This window comes from Coccomyxa subellipsoidea (assembly GCF_000258705.1).
Source record: "Coccomyxa subellipsoidea C-169, whole genome shotgun sequence".
NCBI classification, from domain to species: domain Eukaryota; kingdom Viridiplantae; phylum Chlorophyta; class Trebouxiophyceae; family Coccomyxaceae; genus Coccomyxa; species Coccomyxa subellipsoidea.
This window is the reverse complement of record NW_005178035.1, coordinates 788,992-814,459: the sequence shown is the minus strand read 5'-3', so window position 1 is coordinate 814,459 and position 25,468 is coordinate 788,992. Positions and strand designations below refer to the sequence as shown.

Genomic DNA, 25,468 nt, shown 5'->3' with positions numbered 1-25,468 from the left:
CCACATGCATCGTCACCTTGAGCCCTTTCACCGTCACATGCGCTTACCACCTGAGCCCATGAGAACCAGCCTGCAACCAGTGCACAGGTACCACAAGCATGGCCGGTGTGCGCGTGCATCGCACCGTCTCGATCATGCCGCTTCCTGGGGCGATTGTACGGGTGATGATAATCAAAGTTGTTGTGCAGGGGTTCATGCTTATCAAGGGCCTGCGTCCATCACAATAAATAAGGTACACCCCTCAAATGGCCCATCATCTTCGGGTGATGAACACCAGGGTACTATGTCTGTGCATGCTGACATGCATGCATATCAGTACAAGCCGGCATGCATGTGGTCCTGCATGCTCACCTTCTGTTCAGGCTTTTTGGGAGCTTGAGGCAAGGAAGGCCCTTTTGGACCTTTCACAAATGGTGCCTTTGGTGGCATCTGCTCAGCATTCTTGTTTTTCTGCTTCTTCTTTTTGTTGATCACAAAGCACTCAGCACTGTCAACCTGCTCAGGGTCACAGACATACTCATACGCAAGAGAGGGAAAGAAAGGGCAGCATGTGAACGAATTGGGTAAACTGATGAGGGTTAAATTGATGAGGCTCCAGCGACACGACTTCTCACCCTGCCAGGACACTGCTCAGCCTCTTGCGCCTCTGCAAATTTACCTCTGCCAACAGGGCAGTTGCGACCCTTCAAGTGTTCCCACGGCCTTTTCTGGATATCGACCTGCGCAAAACAGCAGAGCTGACGCGGGGTGTTTGTGGAGAAGTGTTTCACTCTGATCTTCCTTACAACACAGTTAAAGTCTTCCAAACAGGATGTTTGGGTCTCTCCCCGTTGTAAGGAAATAAGAATTTACACCTTCATCACCAATAACTTCTTACTGTTGCAGCAACCCTTCTTATCGGCCTGTCCGCTCTCCAGATATTCTTTGATACACCTACACAGCAGTCGTTCTGCGTCGGACAAAATATAACCGGAGGTACTGTGAACAAGATGACATGCAGATACCTGATACCGCGAACGTCGACGCAACGCAATTGAGACCAGCAAAAGAGTGACATTGCAAGCAATGTCTGGTCCAGTCAGAAGAGGTGCTCAAGACCCTAACCAACATTGGGAGAGCAATGGCACTTACTCCCAATGCCATATAGAGCTGCCGCATTCTTCCGAGGTACATGTGCTCCGGATATGGGAATCCTTCCCTGGATTAACGTCTTGGCCACAAAGCCCGCAGGGGCAGGACTCTGTTTCAACCATGACCCCTCAAGCTTTGCACGCTCAATTGTCAAACATCCTCCAGTGCTTGCGCTGATTGAGTAAATTGGGGATGCAGGAAGGTTTGACACTATGCAAAGTGGTCTGCGATTTGAAAGCTTCTGAAATGGGTTCTGAATTCATGAAATCCTGCCCAGGATCTTCATTCTGGGCAGATCGTGCGGGCAGCATTTTCGACCCAGCTTGTGCACGGTGAGCATTGTATATTGATGCAGTTCAACATCTTTCTCCCGCAGATTACGCTGGTAACCGATCTCACCTTTTCAGCAGGGCTGGAGGCATGGGGGACTCGATTGAGCCCAATATAGGAGAGAATGCAGAGCGTATTCTAGTTTTCGTGTTGCTATGTGCGTGCGTGATATACATCTCGAAAGTTGTATTCAACTTCCGTGATCTTGGTCTCACCTTGAGAAGAAACGACGATCCAGCCGACGTACTGAGCGATACAGAAGAGGAAAGGGATCACGATGCCTAGTACTTTGATGAAAGAGAGCGAACATTTTTGCACGACAAGCCAATACTTGTGGAGCGAATTGGAGCGCAAACATGAAGCGCATCTCTCAGTTTAATATCTCTGGACCCTGAGACGTCTAGATTAAGGAACTTCAGGTGCATCCGCACACTGCAGCTGTACAGAGTTGCAAGCAGGAAGGTGTTGATGTGACCATCAATGGCTTACCACTTCATATCGGGGCGCTTCTTTGCATTGAGCCACTTCTCTGAATTCTGGAAGTCAAGATCTGGCAGCATAAGAACGGCATGCCACTGCTGCGGCAGAGACTCTTGTACCTTCCTTGTACCAAGCACCAGTACTGTTGGTAAAAATGACGAGAAATACATTCGCATCAACCAAATGACTGTTGCACCTTGCAGGCCAATTCCCGGGCGTGCAGATGCTACTGTCATCATGACAGGCCAATTCCAGGGCGTGCAGGATGCTACTGCCATCGTGACAGTGTGACAACTCTAGAGTCAGATCTGCAAGCTTTGCAGCTAAGCTTATGGATCCATGGATGGATCTACTGGCAGTACTGCTGGTGTCTGCGCCGCCACCTGCAGGACGGCTGAGACACAATGTCTGCATATTGCTCACAGGGATGGCCGTCATTTTATAGAAAGGCTCAAGGACAAGCCCAATGCATATGCTAGGATCCCCTAGGCCTTCTCTTTCGTTTGGAGACTCTAACAAGACAGGAGTCCTGAATGAGTTGACATCAAAGTGCATGCCAGTGCACATTTTGGTATGGTATTTGGAATGGGAACAGTGGATTCGCCTGCACCAATCAACGTTCAGCTGCTTTGCAAAAGACCTGCCAGGGACTCAGATTGTATGTCTAGGGAGTAACTGATGAGGAGTGTATCTACGAAACTGTTGATAGTGAAACATTATTCAGCTACCTGCAGGTGGATATTGAGAGAGTGTACAACAGCTGCAATTTGGTGACTGTCACACCATTACGTTCTCTTCAATCGCGATACACAAATTTCACGCATGTGCTTTATTATGTATGTCGGACTCCTCTAATGCGGCATTTTTGGCACTTGTGATCTGCACGTTGCAATGGTCTGCTCCACGTGATGGACAGCAAAATGCCACAAGCATCCGCAGTACTGGGGAGCATCCTAATATATGGACTAATCTGCTAGCCTACCCACGGACTCAGGGCAGGGATCAGCAGGACTGACTGATCCCTTCCCCAGACAACACCGCTTGGATGTCCATGTTCACATAGCCACCACCAATGTATGCACTCAATTTGTCTCTCACTGCCAGCTAGTGCTGCACACCAGAGAAAAGAGATCTGCTCCTTGAGACTGTACTCCCGCTACTCATCATCACCGAGAAGTCTCACGTGTTCCGAGTACCTGCAACATGCAAAGCCATCTTCATCACTTTCACAGGTCTTGTACCACCAAGGATCTTGCATCGGTGCAGACCTGATACTCTCCCAAAGGTGCTAAGCACGTCCCCTCCATACCAGGCGAGAAAGGCGGGTGATACACAACCTTTACTACTCACCTAGGTCTCAGTTACAGGCCTCGCATTAAACACATGAGAGATAAAGAAGTCTAGGGTTGCTTTCACCTTCACTTCAGCACTGAAAATAATCGAGGCGCAGTGCAATGGTCGACGCAATGCCAGTAGTCGAAGTATTGTCCTGTGCAATGGGCTTCAGGCTTGCCCTCTATCCTCTTCACACATTGCTGATATTTTAACAACTGCTTGATGCACTCTGGCTTGCAGGCCTCCTCTATTGCTGGTTTCGGGCACACGGGGTCATCATCCGACATCTTTGTATCTAGCTCCAACGGATGTGCCCGTGCGCAAGTTGTCAATGATCAGGCTTTAGTCTTTCGAAAAGGCAAACGCAGTCTCATGTCTGGATGGTGGGGGTGGGCCGATTGACCAGGGTGGATTACTACATTTCCAGGTCACGCCTGAAACCCTAGCAGTACTTTTGAGCTGTGATCTTTGCTGTCTGTTTTGTGGAAGATAACGAGCATATGCTTGCTGTTTTCTGACCTGCAAATGCGTGCCAATCAAGAGACTAGAGGTCATGATTAGCGCAGAGTTGCCAGTACTTAAATGTATAAGAATTAAATCGAGCTGCACTGCGGCGGCTGCCAGTGGCAGCCGCCGCGGCTGCGCATGCGCGCGGTCATGAGCTCACCTTTGTGGCTTGCCAAATTCAGAGGTAGCCAAAGCCTTTACTGAGTCAGCTGAGCTAGGCTAGTGATTTTGATGTGGGTGCACCGTGCGTGTGTGACACCGCTCGAGAAATTTTACTCTCTCTCTCTCTCTCTCTCTCTCACATCGGATGTCTATGTGGTCCGGCCATAAGTCATCAAGTGGTAATAATGACTAAATATTTATGGCATGAACAGGCGCGTTGCAGGTTTTGTGCAGCTGGAGCCTGGCCCAGTGGAGTCTTACGGCAGATTTGCTGGGCTTCAGCTTCCGCCACACAATCCATTCCAGAACACTGGTGGCACTGGGCACTCGAGTAGCAAAGCATGCTGGCAGCTCCATGTCACGCCGCGAGACTCAAATAGCTGCAGTATACGTATCTTGATGGCTTCATCGACATCTAGATGATTTTGCCCGCAGGTGGACCGTACTAATTAATTGGATAAAAGAGATCACAGACCCTCGCTTTGCTTTTTGGAACGTGCGAACCTGACTCACTGAATTGCTGTGGCAGACCATAAATGGTGCGGCTCAGTTGGACCTGTCAATTCCTCTACTTCCTGCCCTCCACCAAAATCAAATGGTAGCCAAACTTTGTTTTTATTGGTTGCTGCGTCATCTCTCCAACCTGTGAACCCCCATCATTGACGTGATTACCAAAGATGCATGCAGTTCACAGTACGGTAAGTTAAATGCAGCCCACACAAGTACCGTGACTCGACCATTTGCCAACAAGGAATCTCATGACTAATAAATGCATGTCAGCGGCTTTCGTACATTGAGCTTGAAGGCCGCCTCAGCAAAGTCCCCTACCACATCTTGCCTGTGCATGCCAGAGCACATCTCAACAAAATTTTCGTTATTCTGAGATGCAAATAATTGAAATGCGAAGAGTTTCTGAGGAAAACTTTCACTTCAATGCAGTCGTCATGTACAGATCACCTGCTCTTCCAGCCAAGGTCTCCTCCCTGCCGCGCTTTGTCCTCTGAAAACTCAGCAGCTACCTGCATGAGGACAGGCCGTCAGCACCACTGCCACATTCGTCATGCTATGAGTATGTTAGCTGCTCATGGGCCAACTTGCCCGCAACTCTATAATTTGCTGATTGCTCTGCTTGGCGATTTCAGCAGTACTGAGGGGGCTCACCGTCGCAAACTGCTCGCCAGCCTTTATCTTGTCCAACGCCTGGAGAGCCTGCAGGAGCATCCCATACACAACCTTAACAAGAGGCTTCCAATGTCAAATGGGCAATTGTCAAGAGGACTAAGAAGAAGTTGCCATATGGGGTCCCCTTACCTTGCCTTGCTTCTCACACAGAATGTGCCTGACTTTGACGTGTGTGGCCGGTTTCAACTTCTTGTCACCTCCAGGTGCACTGCAGCCGCACAGAGAGTCAACATTGTTAGTGGTAGGGATAGTCTTGCCCAAACAGGTTACAAGCCGTTCTCGTAATCGTTGTCAGTACCGTGATCTCACTCTGATTTCCCTGCTTCTGGTTTTGAAGGCTTTGATTTTGCCTTATCTTTCCCCATGATCCTCTAATTGTCCCTGGACGTCTTGAGATAGGAGCCGTTGGCGTGGTCATGCTGCATCGAATGCCAATGCCATTCGGCGAAATACGCTTTTGCTCGCTACCATTTAGGGAGGCGTGCAATGTTTTACAAACAATCCCTAGGACTGTGTTATCTGCAAGTATGGTTGGGGTTTTGTAGGAACTTCTGCAGCAAATGCAGGGGTTACTAATTCTTGCGCATTGCCAGCCCTGCAATGGCGATCAACATGAAAGTTTGCACACTGGGGCCTAATCCAAGCCATATATTCCTGAATGTCAATCTCAAGGACTAACGAGTGCCCTCAGCAACGAGCAGCATAGCTGCAGACACTATGCAGCCTACTTGGCTCCTTGGAGAGTGAGGCCCAAGCTGAATTCGGGACACGATATAGAGCGGCAGATTATTATTGCAGACATATGTGCAGGTGATTGTGATATTACTGGTGTACGGATCCCATACAGCAGTCAGTTCCACTGTGGACTTGACTGTGGCATCACCATCGTAGACACGAAAGAACTACGAGCACCTCGATAAGGTCTTGGATTTGTATCTTTTGAGTAGAAAGGAGTAGAACAGCAAGCTATCTGACGATCGAGGCGATATTCTGCCGAAGTTCATTCACTCAGCCAGCTCCTTTCCAAAAAGATGGGCGTCTTGGAAAAGATACAAACGCTTCCAGCATTTTTCTTGGGCGTATTCTTTCTTTACTGGTCCCTTCCACTCGCCGCCTTGATGAACAAGGTCAAATTTCTGAAGCTGGCGGGCAAGAGGAATGATGCCTATGGCTGGTGAGAGCCCTATCTCTCCTGCATGTCAGATGCGTCAAATGCCGCGTTATAATTTACTGATCCCAAAGCTCTGTTCTTCATGATTAAGACAAGTATGATGTGCACGGCTCTAACGCACAGGCTGGGTTCTGAGGTGCACTTCCTCTGCAGGGGTGTGGCTCTTCAGCAGCTCTTTGGAGTCACCATGCTGAGATTGCCAGGCCCTCAGCTGGCTAACCCATGTGGCCCTATCATCTTCCTGGTACGCCTCTCCTGCCCTGTACAATGACCTGCACTCAGCTCCAACATGTTCCAGCATGGCTACTCACATGCCCGCTCACAGTTTAACCGGCTCATCTTTGCTCGGCAAACCTCGGAAGCGTGAATTTATGGTGTGCGGCGCAGAGCAACCACCGGTCGTGGGCGGACTTCTATTTGGATGTGGTGGCCACGGAGGGCAATGCGCAGATGCTGAGCCGCATGGCAGTAGCGCTCGTGTTCCCCATGTTCATGGGCGCCGTCTGCGTCATCCGCTCTGTCATCCTCTTCCAGCGCGGCCGCAATCATGAGAAGGAGGTGCCAACTCCCGCCTGGCCTCTGCTCTGGCGCCCTATTTATATCATTCTCAACCTCCAGTCAAACCTCCCAATTCCATTGGCATGGAAGTGTCACCAGTTGCCGCTGTGCCCTGTGCTGCAATGGGTGAAAGAAAGGCGGTGAAAGGGAGGCATAACAATGTGACTGTGCTCCGTAAGGATAGATGGGAATACAACTCCCCATCCCTGGGTTGGTATTGTGATCATCTTTGTCAGTTCTGATACATGTGGGAGGGAGGTGGTGTCCCTTCATGACAAGCTTGGCGTGTGCTGTGTTCCAGGCTTTCAACAACATGATTGACAGGAAGATGGCTGCAAGCCCAGTGGATGGACTCATTGTGTATCCAGAGGGTGATGGCCTCTGCACTTCTCCAAATTGAAAAGCAAGCCACATTCATCCTCTTTAGACTTCAGTCATGGTTGGGATGCTTGGTGCCCTATATCCGACTGAACTCTGCTGCGTTCTGCTGCAGGGCACCGCAGCACTCTCAGGCATTCCCTGCCCCTCAAACGGGGCATGCTGAACTATGCATACATCAGAAAGATACCTGTGCAGGTAATTTTCTGTAATGCTGTGCTGTGCTTGCTATAGCCGCATTAGATCATCATCTATCATGCCCCCCGACATTGTTGCAACTTAAGTAAAGATCTTGAAGCCCGTTGGCACGGCGATGATCATTATAGCCGCCATGCATCACATGTTCTGACCTACTTTCTAACCCTGTCCCAGGATTGCTCTCACATCCTTGCTACACTCCGCAGAAGACAACTTCACAGGTGTGCTGAGCTGTGCTCTGGTTGTGCAGATCGTGATGAGTGCGAACAAGGAGGCGGTGATTTCAGAGAAGGAGCTGTCGTGCAAGTTTGGGCAGGAGGTGCTGGTGGGCTACTCGGAGGCCATGCACCCCAGCAGCTTCCCCACCTTTGACGGCTTCGTGGCAGCTGTCCAGAAGGAGTGGGATGCCCAGTGGAGCCGCGTCTACTCAGCCGACTGGTCCAGTGAGCCCCAGCTCGCATCTCCCCTGCATAATCATAACTGTTTTCACAGTATTGGGAGGGGTCCATAAAAGACTGAAGCATGATAACTTGAGCCTGGTTCAGAATGAAAGCTGGCGGGAGGCTTTGACACATGCGAGCAATTCAAGGCTCATCCTATTCCTACAGCCCCGTGGCAGCCTTGTTACGGGGTGCACTTCTGTCCGTAACCCTGGCTGCTATTTTATAGAGCATGCATGCAGCTCACCCCAGGACAGCTCAACAGCAAGTGGCGTGTCCAGTAGGGAGCATTGTCATTATCATTTTGCACGTGTGGTGACCCACAACGGCCTGTCGAGGCATGGAACGACATACAAAGATTGATGGGTTCTGATTCGATTTGTGCGCGCAGCGGCGGCCCCCATAACGGTGGATGAGATAAACAACCGCGAGTACCCCTGGTCCATCAAACTGGCGCAGGTGTTTGTGACGGGGGGCATCGTCCTCTTCTTCTTCGCCGTTCTGTATTGGTCCAGCCTCTCTTGGGCTGCCTTCCTCTCCCTCTTTGGCCGCTACCAGGTGGGGCCAAACTTGTGTGTCAGTCCTGTCCTAAGGCCTCAGGCGACCTCTTATACAAGACACTCCACTACATGACGTGCAAGGCTCGCATGCTAGAAGACGGTTGTGATTTGGTCTGCTGGGCACTCAGTCACTTTGAGCTCCCGCATGTTGTCATGGTGACATCTTTTGACAGGCTGCTCAGAGGGGCAACTGCCCTGCACATACCATTGCCACATGGTATCAGAGTATCAGAGAAAAACAGGTGATGACATATTGATAGGTCGCTTAGAGAGGCAATGCCAGGCACGTACTGCTGCCACCTGGTGTCACACTTTACAGAGGCATAGCTGCAGACATAGTTTTCAATATTGGGGTCAGGCTGCTCAAGAGAGGCGACTGCCAGGCGTTTACCACTATATCACATGCCTCTCTGCCCTTGTGAGGTCTTCCATCGTCGCCTTTTGTGGCCATTCAGCTGTCATCTGGATGCATTTTTAAATTTAACGACTAGTATATGGGTGCATAATCGCAGCTTGTCTGCAGGACGCACCTTGCCTCTGGGCAGCGTGTAATAATAACAATAATTTCATGGGTGCATGAGCGTGGATTTGGCATGCATGCATGCGCGTGCCTGATGTGAGGTGCTGCGCGCAGGCTGTGGTGTCGGCAGTGCTGTCAGTGTGGGCGTCGGTATCTCTCTTGCTGGCTTTCAGGAGAGTGCGCCTGCCGCTCACGACAGCCACCACCAGCAGCGGCCCCAGCAAGAGCATTGCCAATGGCGTCCAGTGACCACTTATTTCCAGTGAGAATTGACCTTGAGCAGAACCAGAGCAGGGCCTGTTTCCCAGTAGTGGGCATGCACCATGGCATGACCTTCCTGCTCGCTGGTAAGACGAGAGAGGACAGTGTCAAAGACAGTGAACACAGGTATTCATTGGGGGGGTGCCAATTAGGGGCCAGCTGAGACTGCTAGTCTTTCTAGCTGCCATTACATGACAGAGTATCTGATCTCAGAGTTGGGTTGCCTCTGGGACATTGATGTGCTGATGGACAAGGCATGGTTGGCAGGATACAGAATTCCTTTTCCCATGAAGCACAGCGTGTCGCTCTGAGGGTGTCGTTGGATGTAAATCCTTGCTCGTCCTACCATGGGAAGGAGCCCTGGAAGCGGAATGAGATGTATGGAGCTGGGCAGAGAGCTTTTGGGCCAAAGACGCATGGGCAAAGAGGACTAAGGGAGCCTCCGTCATCTGATTCTTTCATAACATGATTTACGTTGATTGCTTCTCTTTTGCAGTACCATGGGATCTTTCCACGTACGATGCAGTTGTCAAATGAGATTCTTGCCCTCGTATCGTTACACAATAATGGTGCATTGTAAGCATCCGTTAATTGAAGGACACTGCAGAGCGCATGCATTCATGAAGCCTTGCTTCAACAGTTCTAGTCAGCAACAGCTGCTGCTCAACCAAAAAAGAACCTTAACCTGCTGCGTTAGCGAGATATTGTACACGGTGTGTTGATCATGACAACACAATGTTCTAAATGCACTTCATGCACATCTCTCCCGTTCAATTGCTCTAGCATCAGTACTCGGACTCACTAATTTTCCACACAGACAGCAACACCTTCGTCATGAGTGGGCTTTCAGGACTGTGTAGGCGTTCTTCAAGCAGCTGGTCATGCCGAAAAGTTAGGGCTGGCTGCCGTTGCTTGAGGAGGCGGACTTTGAAGGCAGCTGGCAGTCATTGCACATCTCCAGGTCGGCCAGGCAGCCTTGCCCTGGGCCGCAGATGTACTTGCGCATGGCTGGCCGCAGTGTGATGTTCATGAGTGCGTGGATTGCGTTGTCGATGGGGTGCACGATAAATGGGATCGCTGCAACGCCACACATGGACACATCCTTTAGCATCCTGACACAACCATCTGCTTCACGGATTCAGAGTGCAAGAGGTGACCTGAGGCAAGCCGCCGCATACGTTGATACGTGCAACAACACAGCTGCAGCACATTGCTGCAACGCAACTCAAAGCGCACAAAATTTGTGAGTGGCAAGTGATGAAAGAGCTGCTTCAGCAAGAGGTCCAGCAGCATTGACCCACCGGCAAGGCCCGTCGCGGTGGGGAGTGACTTGTCTATGAGGGACATCAGCACGTCGCCCTGCAGGCTCAGGGTGATGGCCAGGGCGTTCACTGCCTCCTTCACTGGCTCCAATTGCTGCATGGCAGATGAAAACATGATAAGAGTGTAGGCAATTGAAAATGCGATGTTGCTCTTGGAGACAATGCCAGCAAATAGTGTGCACCATGGCAGCCTTGCTAGCCCTTTGCCAAACACAAGTAGATGTACAGGAACAAGACAGTCAACAAAAGATGTCATGCAAGCAGCGGCTTGCTGCGTAGTGCAGCTCACCTCAAGAGGTATCAGGCCGGCATGCGCAAGAGCGACAACGGTGTGAATGGTGTAGCCGGGGCAGATGACAGAAGCCAGCAGCTGCCATACCACAGTGTCCATTGACCGCTCCAAGGCCAGCAGCTTCTCTAGCCTGCACGCAGACAGCACACGCTCGATCCCATGCGGACGATCTTGAGCCTTGTATATGAACATGCAGACAGCTGCAGACAAGTGCCTGCTCAGAGATGCATTTGACGCAGGACACATGCAATGCTGGCTTTGCAACATTGCTGTCTCTAGGCTACAAAGGGTAGATTTCGCTTCCATTAAATGGGAATGCTTGCTCGCTCCGAACAGCAGCTCTGCCTCTTTCAGCTGTGCGCATCAAGTGCTGTCTCTTGAGGCATCAACTTCAGATGTGATCGTTCTGAAGGTGTCCGTCTGGTAATGTACAGCTTGATTGCAGCACGGACCCTCACCTGGGTGTGTCCACCTCAGTGTGCAGCGCAGCATTGGCATCCAGCTCTGTGCGCGCCTCCTTGTAGGCCTTCAGGCCCTTGTCGGCAGTGTCCACCAGCACATAGCTGATGGCAATCCCATACGAGAAGGGCACACCCCAGAACGGTAGCCATGCGGCAAACGCCTCCCTGCAAGTTTAGCTAGTTTGTCACATGCCGCATGCCTTCACCTCCAAATGTGAGGGGCATGGTGCAATGGATGATTGATCTCTATGCCGATTCACGCATTTTGCAGCTAGGCAAGGCATAATGGTTAGAGCAGGGCTGATGTCCCACCCGCACTCATTGCTGTACCCAAGGTAGCGAAGGGGCCCGTCCCGCAGGGGGTCAAATTCCTTAATGCCACCCGTTTTCACAGCAAACTTCTCATCAGCTCCCTCGAAGTGGTCTGCATTAATTTTCTGGAGAATGCTGGTGAACCTGATTAAGAAAGACACACTCCATAAGTGCCACTTGAGCCTTCCTTGTGAGCTAGATTTTTATCACTTAACAGATTAATCGAGGATCCATAATGGAAAGTTTCCTGCTAATTCGAGCAAGATATGTCTTCTGTAATGCCTCCTGTAATGAGGGCCATCACCAAAAGCAAAGTGATGCACGCTCACCTGGGACGAACGGCAATACTGGGGAATTCTCCAGGCTGGCGAACAGGTAAGAACTCTCCATCGTCTTTACTGTCGCTCTCAAACGAAGGGAAGTCGCTGCCTTTCTCAGACGTTGAGTCTCTGCTCCTCTGCTCTCCTTTTTGAGTTGAAGCAGCCTGACAGACTACAGCATATCGATGCTGTCTCTTACTCAAAATCCTCAATGATTTGGTCGGAGGACTACGAAAGCTGTGCGCATGTGGTGTGCTCGACAAGACGTGTGTGCTGTACAACTGACTACCCATCTTGCTTCCTGAACTTTGTCCTGATCACTGTAAGCTATGTATAGGCAATTCAAGGGAAGAAAAATGTCAAATCGGCCGCCCTAGAGCAGTGATGTGGACGTTTCAACCATCAAAGGTGCGAATTTAGCAGACGGAACCCCTGATGGAAGGTGGCCCTCCCGTATTACATGGCATGACGCCCTAGGGGAGGCATAAATACATAAGCATGACGTGTAGTTGGACTGACAGAATGCTGCTGCATGAGGATGCCTACGGTGATATTGTGCTCTGCCTGAGTGATGCATCACGTGTACAGGGGGAGTACACCCGAGCTCATGACAAATGGCAGAACTTGGGGGCCAGTGCCAATGGATCAGCCATCAAGTGGACCCTGGCCAGGGTCACCCATGATACGGTATCATGCATGGGTTCATATTGATATTCTCATGGGGACCACACGGGTTCTCAGTACAAGCTTGCAGAAAGCTGAAAGTTAATTTAGAAGCAGCATGATGCTTGCGCTAAAGCAGATCTGAAATGCGCATGCGCATGCGCATTCACATGCGACATCATGATGATTGTAGCATGCTTGTTTACTGTCAGCAAATCACAAAGTGACATTAGATTCACTTGAATTCAAATGCCTGCTGTAGCGCAAAAGCATGTGCAGACTCGGAGTTGCACAGGCCATCCCCAGATTTGAGCAATGTCTACTTAGTACAACACCGCGTAGTACGGCCCCGCTTGATCGTCTGAAAAAATGAATGCACTGATAGACATACACAAAAGCCAAAGGTGTAAAGTACACGTTAGACTGGACAAGTCAAGCCAAGATTTGCCACAGCTGGCTCTCACGAGCGCCCTCAGTAGCAGCCGCTCAATACCCCGCCATTTTTCAAGACACTAAGGGTCTTGCCCAAGTGCACTGGTAGCTTATGGCTATCTCTCCTCTTCCTACACCCTCTTCATTGCATGCCTGCTGCTGAAGCCCTCCGGAGTACGCTAGAGTCTAGCGGCTAGACTGAGAAGGCTCCACCGTCCCATGAATACTTGACCCTGATGCTCAAGCGGCACACATCGCTCGGCGTACATCTAGAAACGATACACTTCTCCCTTATCTCTACACAGCAGGCATCGCTCGGCGAAAGGAAGACGCGGTCCCTATCTCCAAACGGCACGCGTTGCTCGGCAGAAGCCTGGAGAAATACACGGTAAGATGAGAATCCGCCGGTGCGCATTGCCATCGAGTTCGGCGATTGACTAGAAAAACAGACCCTTATACCTCATGTCCGGCGGGAATCTAGAGGAAGACGCGGTCAGATGAGAAGTGGTCGCCAAAGTGGCGCTCTGCTACGGCGGCTGCGCGGGGGCCGCGCATGGCCTGCCCGGCCGGCGCGCGCTGCACTAGATCATGCTGCATCAGCGACGCGCGCAACAGCAGCGCTCGGGTGTCCCTCAGATAGTCCTCGCCTGCGCGCATGCAGCATGTGCTGTATTAAATAACTTTTGTGTGTTGAAGAACAAGGCTCATTGCCTTTGGCGCATCAGTGGAAACCATTGAACTAATCAATTCGTGTGACGAAGGAGGTTCATTGGCATTTGGAGGTTATTCATGCTCATGCAGGCCTCGGAGAAGATCCTACTGCTTGACATTGGCTTCAGAAACTAGAACAGAAAGGATCATTCACTGCCCAATGTCCTTGTGCCACTGCTAGAGAAGAGCATCTGCCATGGGGCTGAGCATGGCAATGTGCCTGTCCAGACTGCTGATAAGATTATCGGAGGCTGCAAAGGGAAAGTTGAATCTTTTTTAATTCACTGGCAGTGGGAGGGCAGCGCACTTGACAAAGTATCCTATCCGGTTGGCGCAGGTTGGCGCAGCATGATCCACACTTGTGAAGCGCTGAGGGGAATAATCGCATGAGAGACACTGCGGCGGAGGGCGCGCACCGGTCTTGAGGGCGCGCTCGAAGGTGGCGGCACGGGTGTCTGTGAGCCGCGCGTACAGCACCTTGGAGTGGCTGTCAATGCGCGCCTGCACCTGCCCAGCCGCCACCAGATCCGCAAGCTCCTTCTCCAGCACCCTGCACCAGGCCGCCATGATCCATTGAATGTGCCACAGCCCCAAAACTTACAACCGCAGTGTTCTTATTGCCTGCAGTTTGTGACCTGAAGGCAAAATGGCTGCCCTGACATCATTGCCGTGCAGGGCAGTAAGATGAGTGTTTAAGCAAGGATGCGCTTGACTAATTGCGACTGCAGGATCCAAGGGCTCACCCGACTTCGGTGCCGAAAGCCTGTGCCATGGTCTGCAGGTTGACTGAGATGAAGGGGGCGGTGTACTGTATCAGCGCTTTGCTTCTCACCTGAAGAGCAGCACACCAGCCCCTCAGCACACTGCCATCAAGCATGCGCAAAAAATTCGAAGTAGGAATATGCTTTTAAAAACACTGTAGAGAAGGAAAAGCAACCCACACCCTCAGGAAGCATACAACACTCCCCTGGTGCAGACCACACCAGAAGAAAGCACACAGCATTCCCTTGGCTCATTCATGTGTGCAGTGTGCTTGTGGTGCATTTCGTTGTCAAGCGCATGCCACAGCAGGAAGCAGAGAAGCCTATCAAGAGGACTAGTTTAGGCGCACCGCAGCATAGAGGGCATCTACGTGGGGGCTCAGGTACATGTCCAGGCGCAGCGTGGGCAGCAGCCGCTGCAGCCGCGCCAGGCATGCCGCGTAACGGGAGCCGTAGAAGTCATACACCAGCTCTCGTATCTGCATGCGCACCACGTGCCGTTCTCAAACATTACCATGATAGGTACACTGACAAAACCATCGACACAACCTGTGATAATTGGCCTGAAAAGCAGATGACTGGACACAAGACAATTTTGCATGTGCACCCCAGAAATGCTCGCTGTGGTCAGAGAGATGATATTTTCCCAATGTTTTCCAGGGAGGATATCTGCTGGATGTCTGCTTGCCAAGCGCGCAAAGCCCACCTCTGGGTTGAGCTCAAGGAGCTCGCGGAAGGAGATGTTGTCGATGATATTGCGGCGCAGGTCGGGGCGGTCAAAGGAGGCGAGCGCGCAGAGGCCGCCGTATAGCGCCACGTCCTGCGCCGCTATTACGTTGTTGAAGCTGCTGCCCAGCTCCGATGACACCTGCCGCGCATCAGACTCCACTAGTAAAAACACAGTAATTTTTAATCAGGCAGAATCAATGGGATGCTCCCCAAGATGACCTTGGATAATTTGGCACATGCAGCTGAATGTGATATGCCACGTTTAAATATGAATTTGGTCGTGATCCGGTGAGGTTGATCAACGCTGTGCACCTGCACTGCAAACCCTGCTGAGTGCATGCTCATTGTGATGGTACAAACCACAGAGGGACACAGGACAGGAGAGGAGCGGGAAATGAACCTCGCTGAACTTCCTGGCAGCGATTTTGTACTTCTTGGCGTCGAGGGAGGCAAGGCCGCCGGCCGCCTTGAGCTTGGAGGCGATGATGGTCTCCTTGGCTGCCTCTGGCGACTGCTCCCCCTTGGCCACGTACGTGTTGACATGCACAAAGTTGCCGAGCTCCACAGCGCAGCGGATGACTGACAGGCACATGTTGATCACATGCTTGGCCGTGGTGCAGTAGTCGCGCGAGCGCACATAACTCTTGAAGGCCGACTGCAGAAGACATGCAAGGAATGTCAGACAGGAATGCTCTTGCATGCTGGTAGTGGATATTCTGGACGTGCTGTCATCAAATTTGCACAGGGCTTGAAGAGGATTACAGCTCCGACTTGAAAATGCAGAGCTGCACGTAGGCGGCCTCAGGGGCAACGGTTATATGTACAGAGCAGTGATCTGAACAGCAGAGAAAATGCAGGGTATACCTGCAGGTCTCCGCGTGAGAAGAAGAAGTCTGCAATGTCATGGTGCCCCATGCGTATGCTCTCCTTGATCAGGTTTGTTTTGTACCCGCTCAGCTCGCTCTCCAGCTTATACTGTGTTGCGGATGCTCGGGCCTCCACAGCATCTGCCCAATCTCTGCAATCAATGCGACAATCGATAGATTCCAATGTCAGAAGCGGGATCGCTGACCGTGGCTGATCTGCGGCTCCAAAGCGGAGTACAAGACTTGTCTTGTGTGTCTTAGGCAAGCCAATGCACGGCTCACTTACCTGTCATAGTGATAGTCGGGACCCAGGCGGTTATTGATCTTTGAGATGACCTCGTTGTACTTGCCAACGTTTTGTCCCTGGGACAGATGACAAAGCATCAGCAGAGACAGATCGGCTTTGGCTTGAAGTCTGCAAGGTACTTTAGGGTCTGAAAGTTAAGAAATCATGTACAGCGTACCCTCTTTAGATCATCTGCTGCAAGCCTCAGGGCAGAAAGTGCCAGAGCACTGTCACTTGTCTTCTCAGCGATGAAGATGAGCCTATTGATTTTTGCGTTGCCTGTGTAATTGCTCGCATAAGCCTGCACGCATGACAAGCAACATCTTCAGAACGCGATGATTCTTCACATATACTCGTAGAGTTGAAAGCCTCATCATAACGCAGATCTACAAGTGCATAATCTCGATCAAACGCCTTTCATCGGCTCTCACACACTGCGCTTCTGAATCCTTCTGAAACTATCGAGCATGAGAGGGTAACAAAATTTTTGAACCAGGAAATTGTGCTTGCTCGGCAGGTGATAGCAACTTTGTTCATCCCACCTCGATGTCAATGGCTGAGTCTTCCGGCTCTTCAGGCTCCATAGTGGATCCAGAAATCAGCAGAGACGCATCAAAATATGAGTGCTGACTTGTAAGGATTGTTCAGATTTTCAGAAGATGACCAATCTTAAATTCTTCTGTTGGCGCTGTGGTGCCTGCATCACCTGCCAGGCTGTGCCCTTTGGACTGCCAATTCTGGCAGAACATGACCAAAGAGCCCCCATCCCAGGGCCCTGCATCTGGGACACATACTTGTTGAAGATGATGCAAATAGGAGATGCCTCACTGTAATTGGCACATGTGCACGCGCTACCACCGTTACTGGTGGCAGCCATAGTACATATACGCCAAAAGCCGAGTGCCCATAATGCATTATGCCATGATGGCCTGGGGCCGCACCTGCAATTCACACACACATGCATTGTAGGCAATGGTGCTGCATTACTGGCAGCAGCCACCATGGCAGTGCATTCAGCCTGACATATGGCAATGAATTCATTAATGATTGCAGATCTCATCAGGGTGATCGGGTTAATGTGTCGGTTTCACATTAATTGCAAGGCCATCCTCTTCATCTATTTACACTACATAGATCTTGAAGATACCTCAGTATGAGCTATCATCTACAATGAATTCAGCTTAGAGACTCCCAAAACATCCATGGCATTGTCTTGTGACCAGAGACAACCAGTGGTTCAGCATGCCTGAACAATATTGCACATGTGCACATGCTTCAACACTACAGAGAGCAAAGTGTACAGGGCATATGACAAGTCAATTGGCCAATCAAAAACCTATATGGGTCACAGCATACTATCTTGGCTCATCAGGCTGTACAAGGGTATATCTAGATACTTCAGGAGAAGACCAACACATAACTGGACAGGCGCAATACAACCGGTCTTGAGTCCCAGAAATGGCCCTTGTTAACAAGTTGCATCCTCCGTTCAAGTCCAGCAAACTCATGCACGCGTTTCAAAGCAACGCTAAACGGCCTGGGCACGGGACATATACAGTTCCCCGCAAATGCTGCAGGCTCAGAATATTCTATTAGGAGAAACAAGCAATAAAATACAGCTCGTCCAATTTCCAGGAGAAGCCCTGTCCAGAAGGATGTCAAAGCCTCGTCAGAGCTTGTGTGCCTCAATGCGTCACCCTCTCCTACTCATGCCTCTGGCTTTCATCTGAAGGCTCGCGTGCTGGCAGCCCAGCCGCTGCATTGAGCATCCCATGAGAACCTCGCTCCTGGGCCTCAGTCAAGGCGTTCATGTACGATGAGATAAAGGAGGACATTGCAGGGCTGTGCACATTCTCCTTGTTGAGGCGGCGCTTTCTTGCTCTGTCACGCCGGCCATCGCTGTCGCTCTCATTTCCTGCTGTCATGCCTGCAGCCCCACCGCACATGTTATTGGCAAGTGTCCCTTTCAAGAACTCCGAGAATGACACCCCTGTTGCATCTCCAATTAGTCGGAGAACTCGCTAAACTTCCTTGCCCACTTGTGATTTTGTGAGGTGCTTCAACACAACAGTACCCACCTGCAGGCATGCTGTTCCAATCCGCCACGCCATCCCCACTCCCAGCAAGGCCATGCGCAGGCGCCCTGCTGATTCCAGGCGCAGAGCTGGATGACACATCCCCATTCGCCCCTGCTGAGGCAGCACCCTGGCTGCCAGATGATCGCATGCTGCCCTCTGCCCTCGCTTGCCTGACGGCCTCAGTGTCGGTCAGGCCAGCCGCGCCAGAGGCTTCCCAGGCCTCATCCGCAAGCAACGGCAAAGCAGAGGCTGCGCCGGGAACCAGGATCTCGCTGCTCTGCAGCCGCAAGCCGACCGGTGCGTCCCGCGGCTGCAAGTGCGCGGACGCGCGCTGCCGCAGCAGCCAGGCGCCTCTCAACCGCATGCCGGAGGCGGCCGCCGTTGCCGGCTCCGGCGCCAATGCGGGCGGCGTCGGCTGCGGCTGCGGGCCGGCCCGCGCGCCTGCGCTGGCCTCCGGGAGTTCAGCCGTTGGCGAACGCTGCTCTGCTGGCGCCGAGGTTTGTGGCAGCAGGACAGGCATCGGCAGAGCTGTCGCTGCAGGCGCTGGAGAGGAGATGCCCCTGCAGACAGACCCGCATGACTCAAGCGATGCAACACAGAGGCTTCAAGACACCAGTAAAACAGAATGTGGTGTCAACACCAGGCATGAGAGACAATAGCCATCTGTGGGTTGTTGTACAAAAGATGTCACTCAGTGATGCTTATCTATTTGACTGCAACAGGAGCCATGCACACCTAGAGGCGCACTGGGCAGTCAGCCAAATCTCGATGACCCCACGCAGAGCCAGATTTGGGGAGAGATGGCGCCTTCGCAGCGGCGCCTTTGTGCAGGGGTCATGCTTGTTGACATCCACCCACTTCATGATGGACGCCCTCTCATAAGTCATGCCTGCACAAAAGCAGCAACTTCAAAACTAGTCATAATCCAGCATGAAGCGCAAAATGAGATGCACACACTTGTTGCACCCGGCTCCATTGCAGTGGTGATGCCACTTGCTCAAGCATGCGAAAGATTGTCTCACCTTGGGGTGTCTGAGCAGGCTCTGTCATGATGCCGAGGGTGATGGGGCACTTGAAGACATCAGGGACCTCCACCTCCATATCCTCCAGTTCCTCGGGGATCACCAGTGGGGGCGGCCAGTGCACTGTGGCAGGATTGTCCCTCCTGCAAGCAATACACGCCCCATCCCTTTACATACACTTCAAAGGCCCAAGATGCAACCTTCACAATAACCATACAGAAAAGAAGGTGTATGCCAAGCAGTGCTGCAGCATGCATGCTCTCCTCAACCCAAGCAGCTAACACAGACACTGCACGTGATAAAGGAAGGAGGCCAGTGGCTTGCTTGCCAAATTGCAAGCTGCTTAGGACAAGGAACGAGAGCTTGCTTGCCACAGCACAAGCGGCACAATGCAAGGGAGATATCTCATCGCTCACCTGACACGGACAATGTTGCGGTTGAGATGCCGTCGGGTGCGCGACTCGCCGTTGAGGGGCTCCGCGCCGTCATCTGCACTGGAGGGCACCCAAGCGGCAAAGTCGGCCCACAGGGTCAGCAGCGGCAGCGGCACGCAGCGGATCCAGAAGAGCAGCCAGGCCACCCTGCCCGGCAGCACCGGCGCCAGTGCGACCTGTGCAGTGCATCAACCTGTCAGTGGACCCGCATGTCTTCACTGCCTACATTTGCATCGCAAGATACTATCTGGCAGTCCATGGCAAGCATAATTTGTAGATTTGCTGCAATAGACAGCAATTGATATGGCTTTTGTTCGCTTCGTCCCCTCACAACTAAGCAAAAGAAGCCCCTTCCTGAATCTTGTTCCCACCTTACTCAACTATTCTCAAGCGAACAACTGAGGCCTCGCTGCCAGAAATTCTTCCCAGCATACTAGCACTCCAAGCAGTGCTGCTCTGTTGATTTCGAAGTCTAAAGAGCTATTGCTGGCCCAAGAATGACTGCTCAATAAAAAGGAAGGAAAGCAGAAGAGAATGATTACCTGGAGGATGGCCAGTGCGGCGTTCATGGCGGGGGTCATGAGGTGGGAGCAGATGAAGCTGGAGAAGGCTTCGCCGGCAGTCATGTCCGGGTGTGTGAACAGCATAAGCAGTGCGTGCCCCTCTGCTGCTGTCCGGCACAGCCCCACCACTCCCACGTACAGCAGCGCCACCGGGTGCCTCTTGTAGAACAGGGACATGTAGAAGGCCACCTGTCACACGACACCAACGATGGAGTACTGTAGTGGTCATGGTACACACCGCACAAACAAATTGTTTTGAATCGTGCGGGAATAAAAGATAATGTCTAGTCTGGGTATCGGGAGTGCCCGAGAGACCCAGCCCAGATTGCAGAGGCCTTGGATTGCCTCAAGGGAAACACCTCCAAGGTTGCACAAAAGCTTCTGGAGGTTGATAAGTGATCTGGTGCGGTAAGCTGGAGATGTGTGTCATCAGGAATGGGAGGTACTAAGGTTGCACCTGGAGGCCTGGGGCAAACAGAGTATCAAGCCAGAAGAGCACAGAGTTGCTGAAAGCACTGACGATCCAGGAAGTCCTTGGCTGGTCGCTGGCAGCCCTCCCGCTCGCATCTGACATCTGTCGGAACTCCCCCTTGGCGCTGTACTCATCATCAGGCTCATCGTCATCGCCATCCACCGCCACAGAAATTTCCTCGCCCTGTGGAAGTAATATATGTAATAGTTGACACTTCTCCGCAGGGTGATTACTATTATCATTACAACTTCTCCTGCCAAAAGGCAAGGTACATCCTGCAGACAAGCTGCAGATAAAGGCTGCCACAATCCTACCCCTTGCCAATTCTTAAGGGTAAGCAAGAGCCTTAACTGGAGCACATACGAGGCACAGGCTCCCGAAGTGAAAACGCACGATCAATCCTCCATGTAGAGAGCCCACGCTTTATTGAGAGGCAGGTGTAACAATGGAGCTCTGCTGAGTGCTGGGAGCTGAGTGTCTGATGAGCAGCACCTGGGACGGTTTCTGTGGTCGGCCATGGATGAAGGTGTCAACATGCCATCGCAGGCGCGTCACAGCGGCCTCATGCACTCGCTGCAGAGTGCTGGACTCCATCACCGCGAGCCACAGCATGGTCAGCCGCGGTGCAGACAGGAGCCCGCTGTAGTACACTGATGAGCGTATGGGGTGCTCCTTTCGATACTCCCACAGATTTCGAGGAAAATGGACCCCCTTTGGCTGCGCAGCCTGCGTCAGACAGTGAGTGGCACGTGTCGAGCACATCACAGAGGTGCAGTTCATGGCTGGGATGCAAGGACTGGAGGACGGATGGTGCAGTGATTTGAGCGAGGGGCGCCCAACCTGTAGCTTTGAAATGGCATCAAGAAAGACTTTTCGATGGAGACGGTACTGCATCCTGAAATCGTGCTCCAAAACATCCTCTGCGACATGCAAATCGTACTTTGTGAAACTTTGAACTTCTGGTAAAAACCCCTACACCTTTGTCATATCAGAGATCCACTGCCTCCTGATAAAGGCCCTTTGGACTGGGTCAGGCAGCTTGGAAATCCAGCAGCTTCCACTCACCTTCCAGGTCGTAAAGAGTGCGCCCGGTGACACCAATTTTGCAGGCGCGAGCCTTATACTGGTCCAGTTCCCGCCACACCCATCCCTGACTGCTCATCCAGGCTGCCACATCGTCACAGGACCAGTCTTTCACATCCAAAGGACGCTGCACGTGTGCAGGACTGCTTGCCTTGGCCTGCATCATAAGCAAAATAATGATTGAAGTGGTTGCCAAGTGGTCAATGAATGGCAAGCAAACTCTGTGCGGCATGACGTTGATAAAGAGGCAGGGCTCTGTGAGCAGTGCTGTCCAAAGGCGTAGGAACAGGCCACAGATGGAAAATTGCCAGCATACCTGATCTGCGCCCATTGACTTGGATGGGTGGAAGAGTTGCCTTGTAAAGCGGGCCAATAGCAAGGAGTGCGGATCCATCCATGTTGCGGCACACAGGAGCAGCAGGGCAACAAAGCCCAGAGTTCTAAAGGAGCAGCAATTGCTGCTGGGCCACAGGCGCATTGGCCACACTCTTGAGAGAAATGAATGCAATCACGCAGAATTTGGACGCATATCGGGCAAGCTATCAGTTGAAAGCGTGAATTTTCTACAGGGGAGACACAATGCGAGGGTTTCACAACGCTCTTGGAAAGTATCTTAGCCAGCTGCGATGACAACTTATTTTATCAGGAATCAGTCACCTAGTGAAGAAACACCTCAGCTACCTCACGGGAACAGTTAAATGAGAATGACTGCTGATGATCGACTTGACACTTTGAACACATTTCTACCGCTGCGCCATGACACCTGCCTGCCTGAGCACTCATGCATAAGAAATCAATCTTGTCGTGATTTTATAATCCAGAATCTGTGCAGTCCTGCATGCATCGAGGTAGAAGGTATCACATGTGAGAATCTCCAGCGAGGCAGGAGCTGCGGTCAGCGGCGGGCCAGGCCTGTTCAGTTTCTCCTCTCAAAGTGAAGAGGAGCATGTATGGATCAATGTGACTTTTTCATATCTTAACCTCTGGGTTTTAGCCCCCGCAGATCGTGCAAGAGCAAACGGTAGAAAAGTGTCTGAGCCCGTCAGGGCGTTTCATTCGTCTCGTTTGCCAAAAGGAGTGAGTCACCGGGCTTGCCTTCTACAAAAGCCAATTCTGTGTGACACACACACACAATGGCTCCATCAGACGGAAATGCGGATTTCGAGAAGGCCGAGAAGCTCTGCAAGCCTTCTGTCCTATCGCTGAGATTGAAGGTGTACCCACACTGCATGATGGCTTGCCAGTCTTTTTAATGACTTTTTGTAGTTGTAGCAATGTAATGCAGAAGATAGCAGGGACAGCATCTTGCAACAAAGTCATAAATAGGTCGGCATGACCCCAGCGTGCTTCTGTTCCAGGCTGACTGGGAATCAGCTACTCCCCTCTACGAGAGAGCTGCAGCATCGTATCGGGTGAGTACCAAGAGATGGACTCAGCCTTCCCCCAATAGTCGTTTTAATCAGCCACCGGTCCAGCACTCAGCTTTTGACTGGTCTCCAGCCACACTAACAGACTGTTTGTGTCTATCGTTTGTAGCAAAGCAAATCCTTCGATAGAGCCAGAGATGCCTTTGAGAAGGCAGCAACAGGACACCAACGGCAGGGCTCTCCATGGCACTCAGCCAAGAGCTTGGAAAAAGCAGCAGACATGGCCAAAATGGGCGGTGGACTGGATGTGGAGGTCCTCTACCGTGATGCAGCCAGGGCTTACATGGAGGCCGGCCGGACTCAGGCAGCCGCTGAGGCTCTAGCCAGGGCAGCCCTGCACTTGGAGGGCTTGGACCCCAAGGCAAGCATCTGTTTCCTTGAAGCAGCAGTGTGGCGAGCTCAGAAATTGCCATGAATCTGTACAAAGGGTGCGTACTGTGCGCAGGCTTCTAGCCAGCTGTACTTGGATGCAGTGGAAATGTTGGAAGATGATGGGAAGCAGGGCCTGGCGGGCGACCTCTTCAGGCAAGCTATTGGTACGCGCCATTCACCCCCCAGTGACCTATGCAGAATTGAGAGTTGTCAGAGGATTGAAGGACACATGGATGAAACCATCTGCTGAGAGACTGGTCATGGCAGGGGGCCAGATCCGGATGGCAAAATACCCAGAAGCAGTGAGCCTGCTGCTCAAGTTTGCGCTCGCGTGCCACTCCCTGCAGCTGACATCGAGCCAGTGCAAAGCCTACCTCGGCGCGGTGGTGGTCTGGCTATTTGCCCAGGATGCTGGCGAAGCGTGGGCTGTCTACCAGGTATGCAGCCATTTCTACTCAGCCCCAGCTCTGTAAGACTGCACAGAGATGCATAAGCTGTGGCTGAGTTCACCTCGCAATAGAGCATATTTGAGGGGAGTGGTGTGATTGGCGCACAGGATGCAATGGGCGTTGACTCCTTCGCGTCGAGCGACGGGGCCTTTGCTGCAGAGGCACTGTTTGAAGCATACAGGAGCGGGGATGCCGCGGAGATCCAGAAGTCGGTCAAGGAGCACAACGCCTTCCTTGAGTTGGATAACCAGGTCAGAGCCTGATCGGACCCCTTTTCCAGAACCACTCGAGGCAGAAGGCTGTTTCCTTGCATGCATGATATCTGTTGAGCGGTAGCAATCAGGCTGGTCTCATGACGGCGTCTTCCAGCACTCATACACATGTACCAGAACTGTTGCTGATTGACCCCTCAGGTGCATTCTGATTTATATTTTGTGCAGGTCGTACGGCTTGCAAAGAAGCTGCCACAGGGCGACGTCCGACAGATGGCAGCCTCCCTTGGTTTCCGGGTATCGGCGGCAGGCAATGCCCATGATGAGGAGGAAGATCTGACGTAACCCAGAGAGGCGCATGATGCCCCATGCATGCGCCTTGCGTCGCTCTTCAAGGACCGCATATCACTAGGACAAATCAGGGAGGTCTCTTGAGAAATTTAGTGCCTCCCAAAAGCCAGCTTGGGGCTGTGCACTGTCAGTCTAGACAGCAAGGTAGCTGTGATTGCTGTCATTTATTGCATGGTGCCAATGGCATCAAACTCTCTCCCTACAGATCTGACCAGAGTGCTCCTGAGAGTGCAGCACAGATATAGACACCGCTGGTGATGTGGGGGGCCTTGAGTCATGGGTCAGGGTCATAGATCTCTCTGGTGCTCAGTGTGCCGGTGCTCAGTGTGCTCACTTGCACCTTACTTCGATGTATAGTATGAATGGCGTGTGCTTCCAGCTTCTACACCAGTGGCACCACCTGCGGCAGGACCAAAATAACCTTGGGTCAGCGAATAATTGTCTATGCCACAAGAAGTTGTACAACACATGTGGCAGCCATCCGGCAGAGTCAATGCAGTTGGACTCTGAAGATAGGTCTGTAAACTAGATTTGCAAATGCAGTCCACAATGGTGCTCGGGCAGATTCGGTCCGCCACGGATGTCCGAAAAGAGAGTCTCTTTTCATTATTTTTTGTAATCATCCAGAGGTCATCAT

General features: G+C 51.8%; 8 protein-coding genes across 8 annotated transcripts; 3 read left to right on the top strand and 5 right to left on the bottom strand.

The window, feature by feature from the left end:
• Positions 1-2,679: 2,679 nt before the first annotated feature.
• On the bottom strand, positions 2,680-3,618 carry COCSUDRAFT_23736 (putative ubiquinol-cytochrome C reductase complex 7.8 kDa protein). Its single transcript, XM_005647583.1, has 2 exons — positions 3,358-3,618; positions 2,680-3,137 (listed from the first exon to the last, which is right to left on the bottom strand). The coding sequence occupies exon 1, from the start codon at positions 3,561-3,563 to the stop codon at positions 3,360-3,362; it is 204 nt and encodes a 67-aa protein (XP_005647640.1). The 5' UTR covers positions 3,564-3,618; the 3' UTR covers positions 2,680-3,137; positions 3,358-3,359.
• Positions 3,619-4,513: 895 nt separating this feature from the next.
• On the bottom strand, positions 4,514-5,301 carry COCSUDRAFT_15844 (peptidyl-prolyl cis-trans isomerase; the record flags this gene model as incomplete). The annotated part of the gene is made up of 5 exons (XM_005647582.1): positions 4,514-4,588; positions 4,738-4,783; positions 4,903-4,964; positions 5,107-5,154; positions 5,257-5,301. Coding segments are annotated over 5 exons (276 nt in total), but the record flags the coding sequence as incomplete, so codon positions are not given.
• Positions 5,302-6,158: 857 nt separating this feature from the next.
• Positions 6,159-7,468, top strand: COCSUDRAFT_15835 (hypothetical protein; the record flags this gene model as incomplete). The annotated part of the gene is made up of 5 exons (XM_005647581.1): positions 6,159-6,301; positions 6,452-6,542; positions 6,686-6,856; positions 7,158-7,227; positions 7,350-7,468. 5 exons carry the CDS (start codon positions 6,159-6,161, stop codon positions 7,466-7,468), a joined length of 594 nt encoding a protein of 197 aa, XP_005647638.1.
• A 220-nt stretch (positions 7,469-7,688) lies between these two features.
• COCSUDRAFT_36647 (hypothetical protein) lies at positions 7,689-9,201 on the top strand (the record flags this gene model as incomplete). The annotated part of the gene is made up of 3 exons (XM_005647580.1): positions 7,689-7,875; positions 8,264-8,430; positions 9,067-9,201. 3 exons carry the CDS (start codon positions 7,689-7,691, stop codon positions 9,199-9,201), a joined length of 489 nt encoding a protein of 162 aa, XP_005647637.1.
• Positions 9,202-10,105: 904 nt separating this feature from the next.
• Positions 10,106-11,659, bottom strand: COCSUDRAFT_15898 (hypothetical protein; the record flags this gene model as incomplete). Its single annotated transcript, XM_005647579.1, has 4 exons — positions 10,106-10,315; positions 10,762-10,932; positions 11,300-11,453; positions 11,601-11,659. Coding segments are annotated over 4 exons (594 nt in total), but the record flags the coding sequence as incomplete, so codon positions are not given.
• A 1,833-nt stretch (positions 11,660-13,492) lies between these two features.
• COCSUDRAFT_66162 (PCI-domain-containing protein) lies at positions 13,493-16,980 on the bottom strand (the record flags this gene model as incomplete). The annotated part of the gene is made up of 10 exons (XM_005647578.1): positions 16,911-16,980; positions 16,547-16,669; positions 16,369-16,445; positions 16,081-16,234; positions 15,617-15,871; positions 15,194-15,355; positions 14,838-14,966; positions 14,470-14,558; positions 14,143-14,276; positions 13,493-13,662 (listed from the first exon to the last, which is right to left on the bottom strand). Exons 1-10 carry the CDS (start codon positions 16,950-16,952, stop codon positions 13,493-13,495), a joined length of 1,335 nt encoding a protein of 444 aa, XP_005647635.1. The 5' UTR covers positions 16,953-16,980.
• A 1,091-nt stretch (positions 16,981-18,071) lies between these two features.
• On the bottom strand, positions 18,072-22,351 carry COCSUDRAFT_63467 (U-box-domain-containing protein; the record flags this gene model as incomplete). The annotated part of the gene is made up of 10 exons (XM_005647577.1): positions 18,072-18,295; positions 18,447-19,006; positions 19,194-19,335; positions 19,469-19,611; positions 19,885-20,078; positions 20,445-20,654; positions 20,923-21,120; positions 21,430-21,587; positions 22,003-22,177; positions 22,337-22,351. The coding sequence occupies 10 exons, from the start codon at positions 22,349-22,351 to the stop codon at positions 18,072-18,074; spliced, it is 2,019 nt and encodes a 672-aa protein (XP_005647634.1).
• A 694-nt stretch (positions 22,352-23,045) lies between these two features.
• COCSUDRAFT_53501 (TPR-like protein) lies at positions 23,046-25,363 on the top strand. Its single transcript, XM_005647576.1, has 7 exons — positions 23,046-23,234; positions 23,379-23,432; positions 23,557-23,808; positions 23,893-23,983; positions 24,087-24,256; positions 24,376-24,519; positions 24,709-25,363. Exons 1-7 carry the CDS (start codon positions 23,154-23,156, stop codon positions 24,823-24,825), a joined length of 909 nt encoding a protein of 302 aa, XP_005647633.1. The 5' UTR covers positions 23,046-23,153; the 3' UTR covers positions 24,826-25,363.
• Positions 25,364-25,468: the final 105 nt, after the last annotated feature.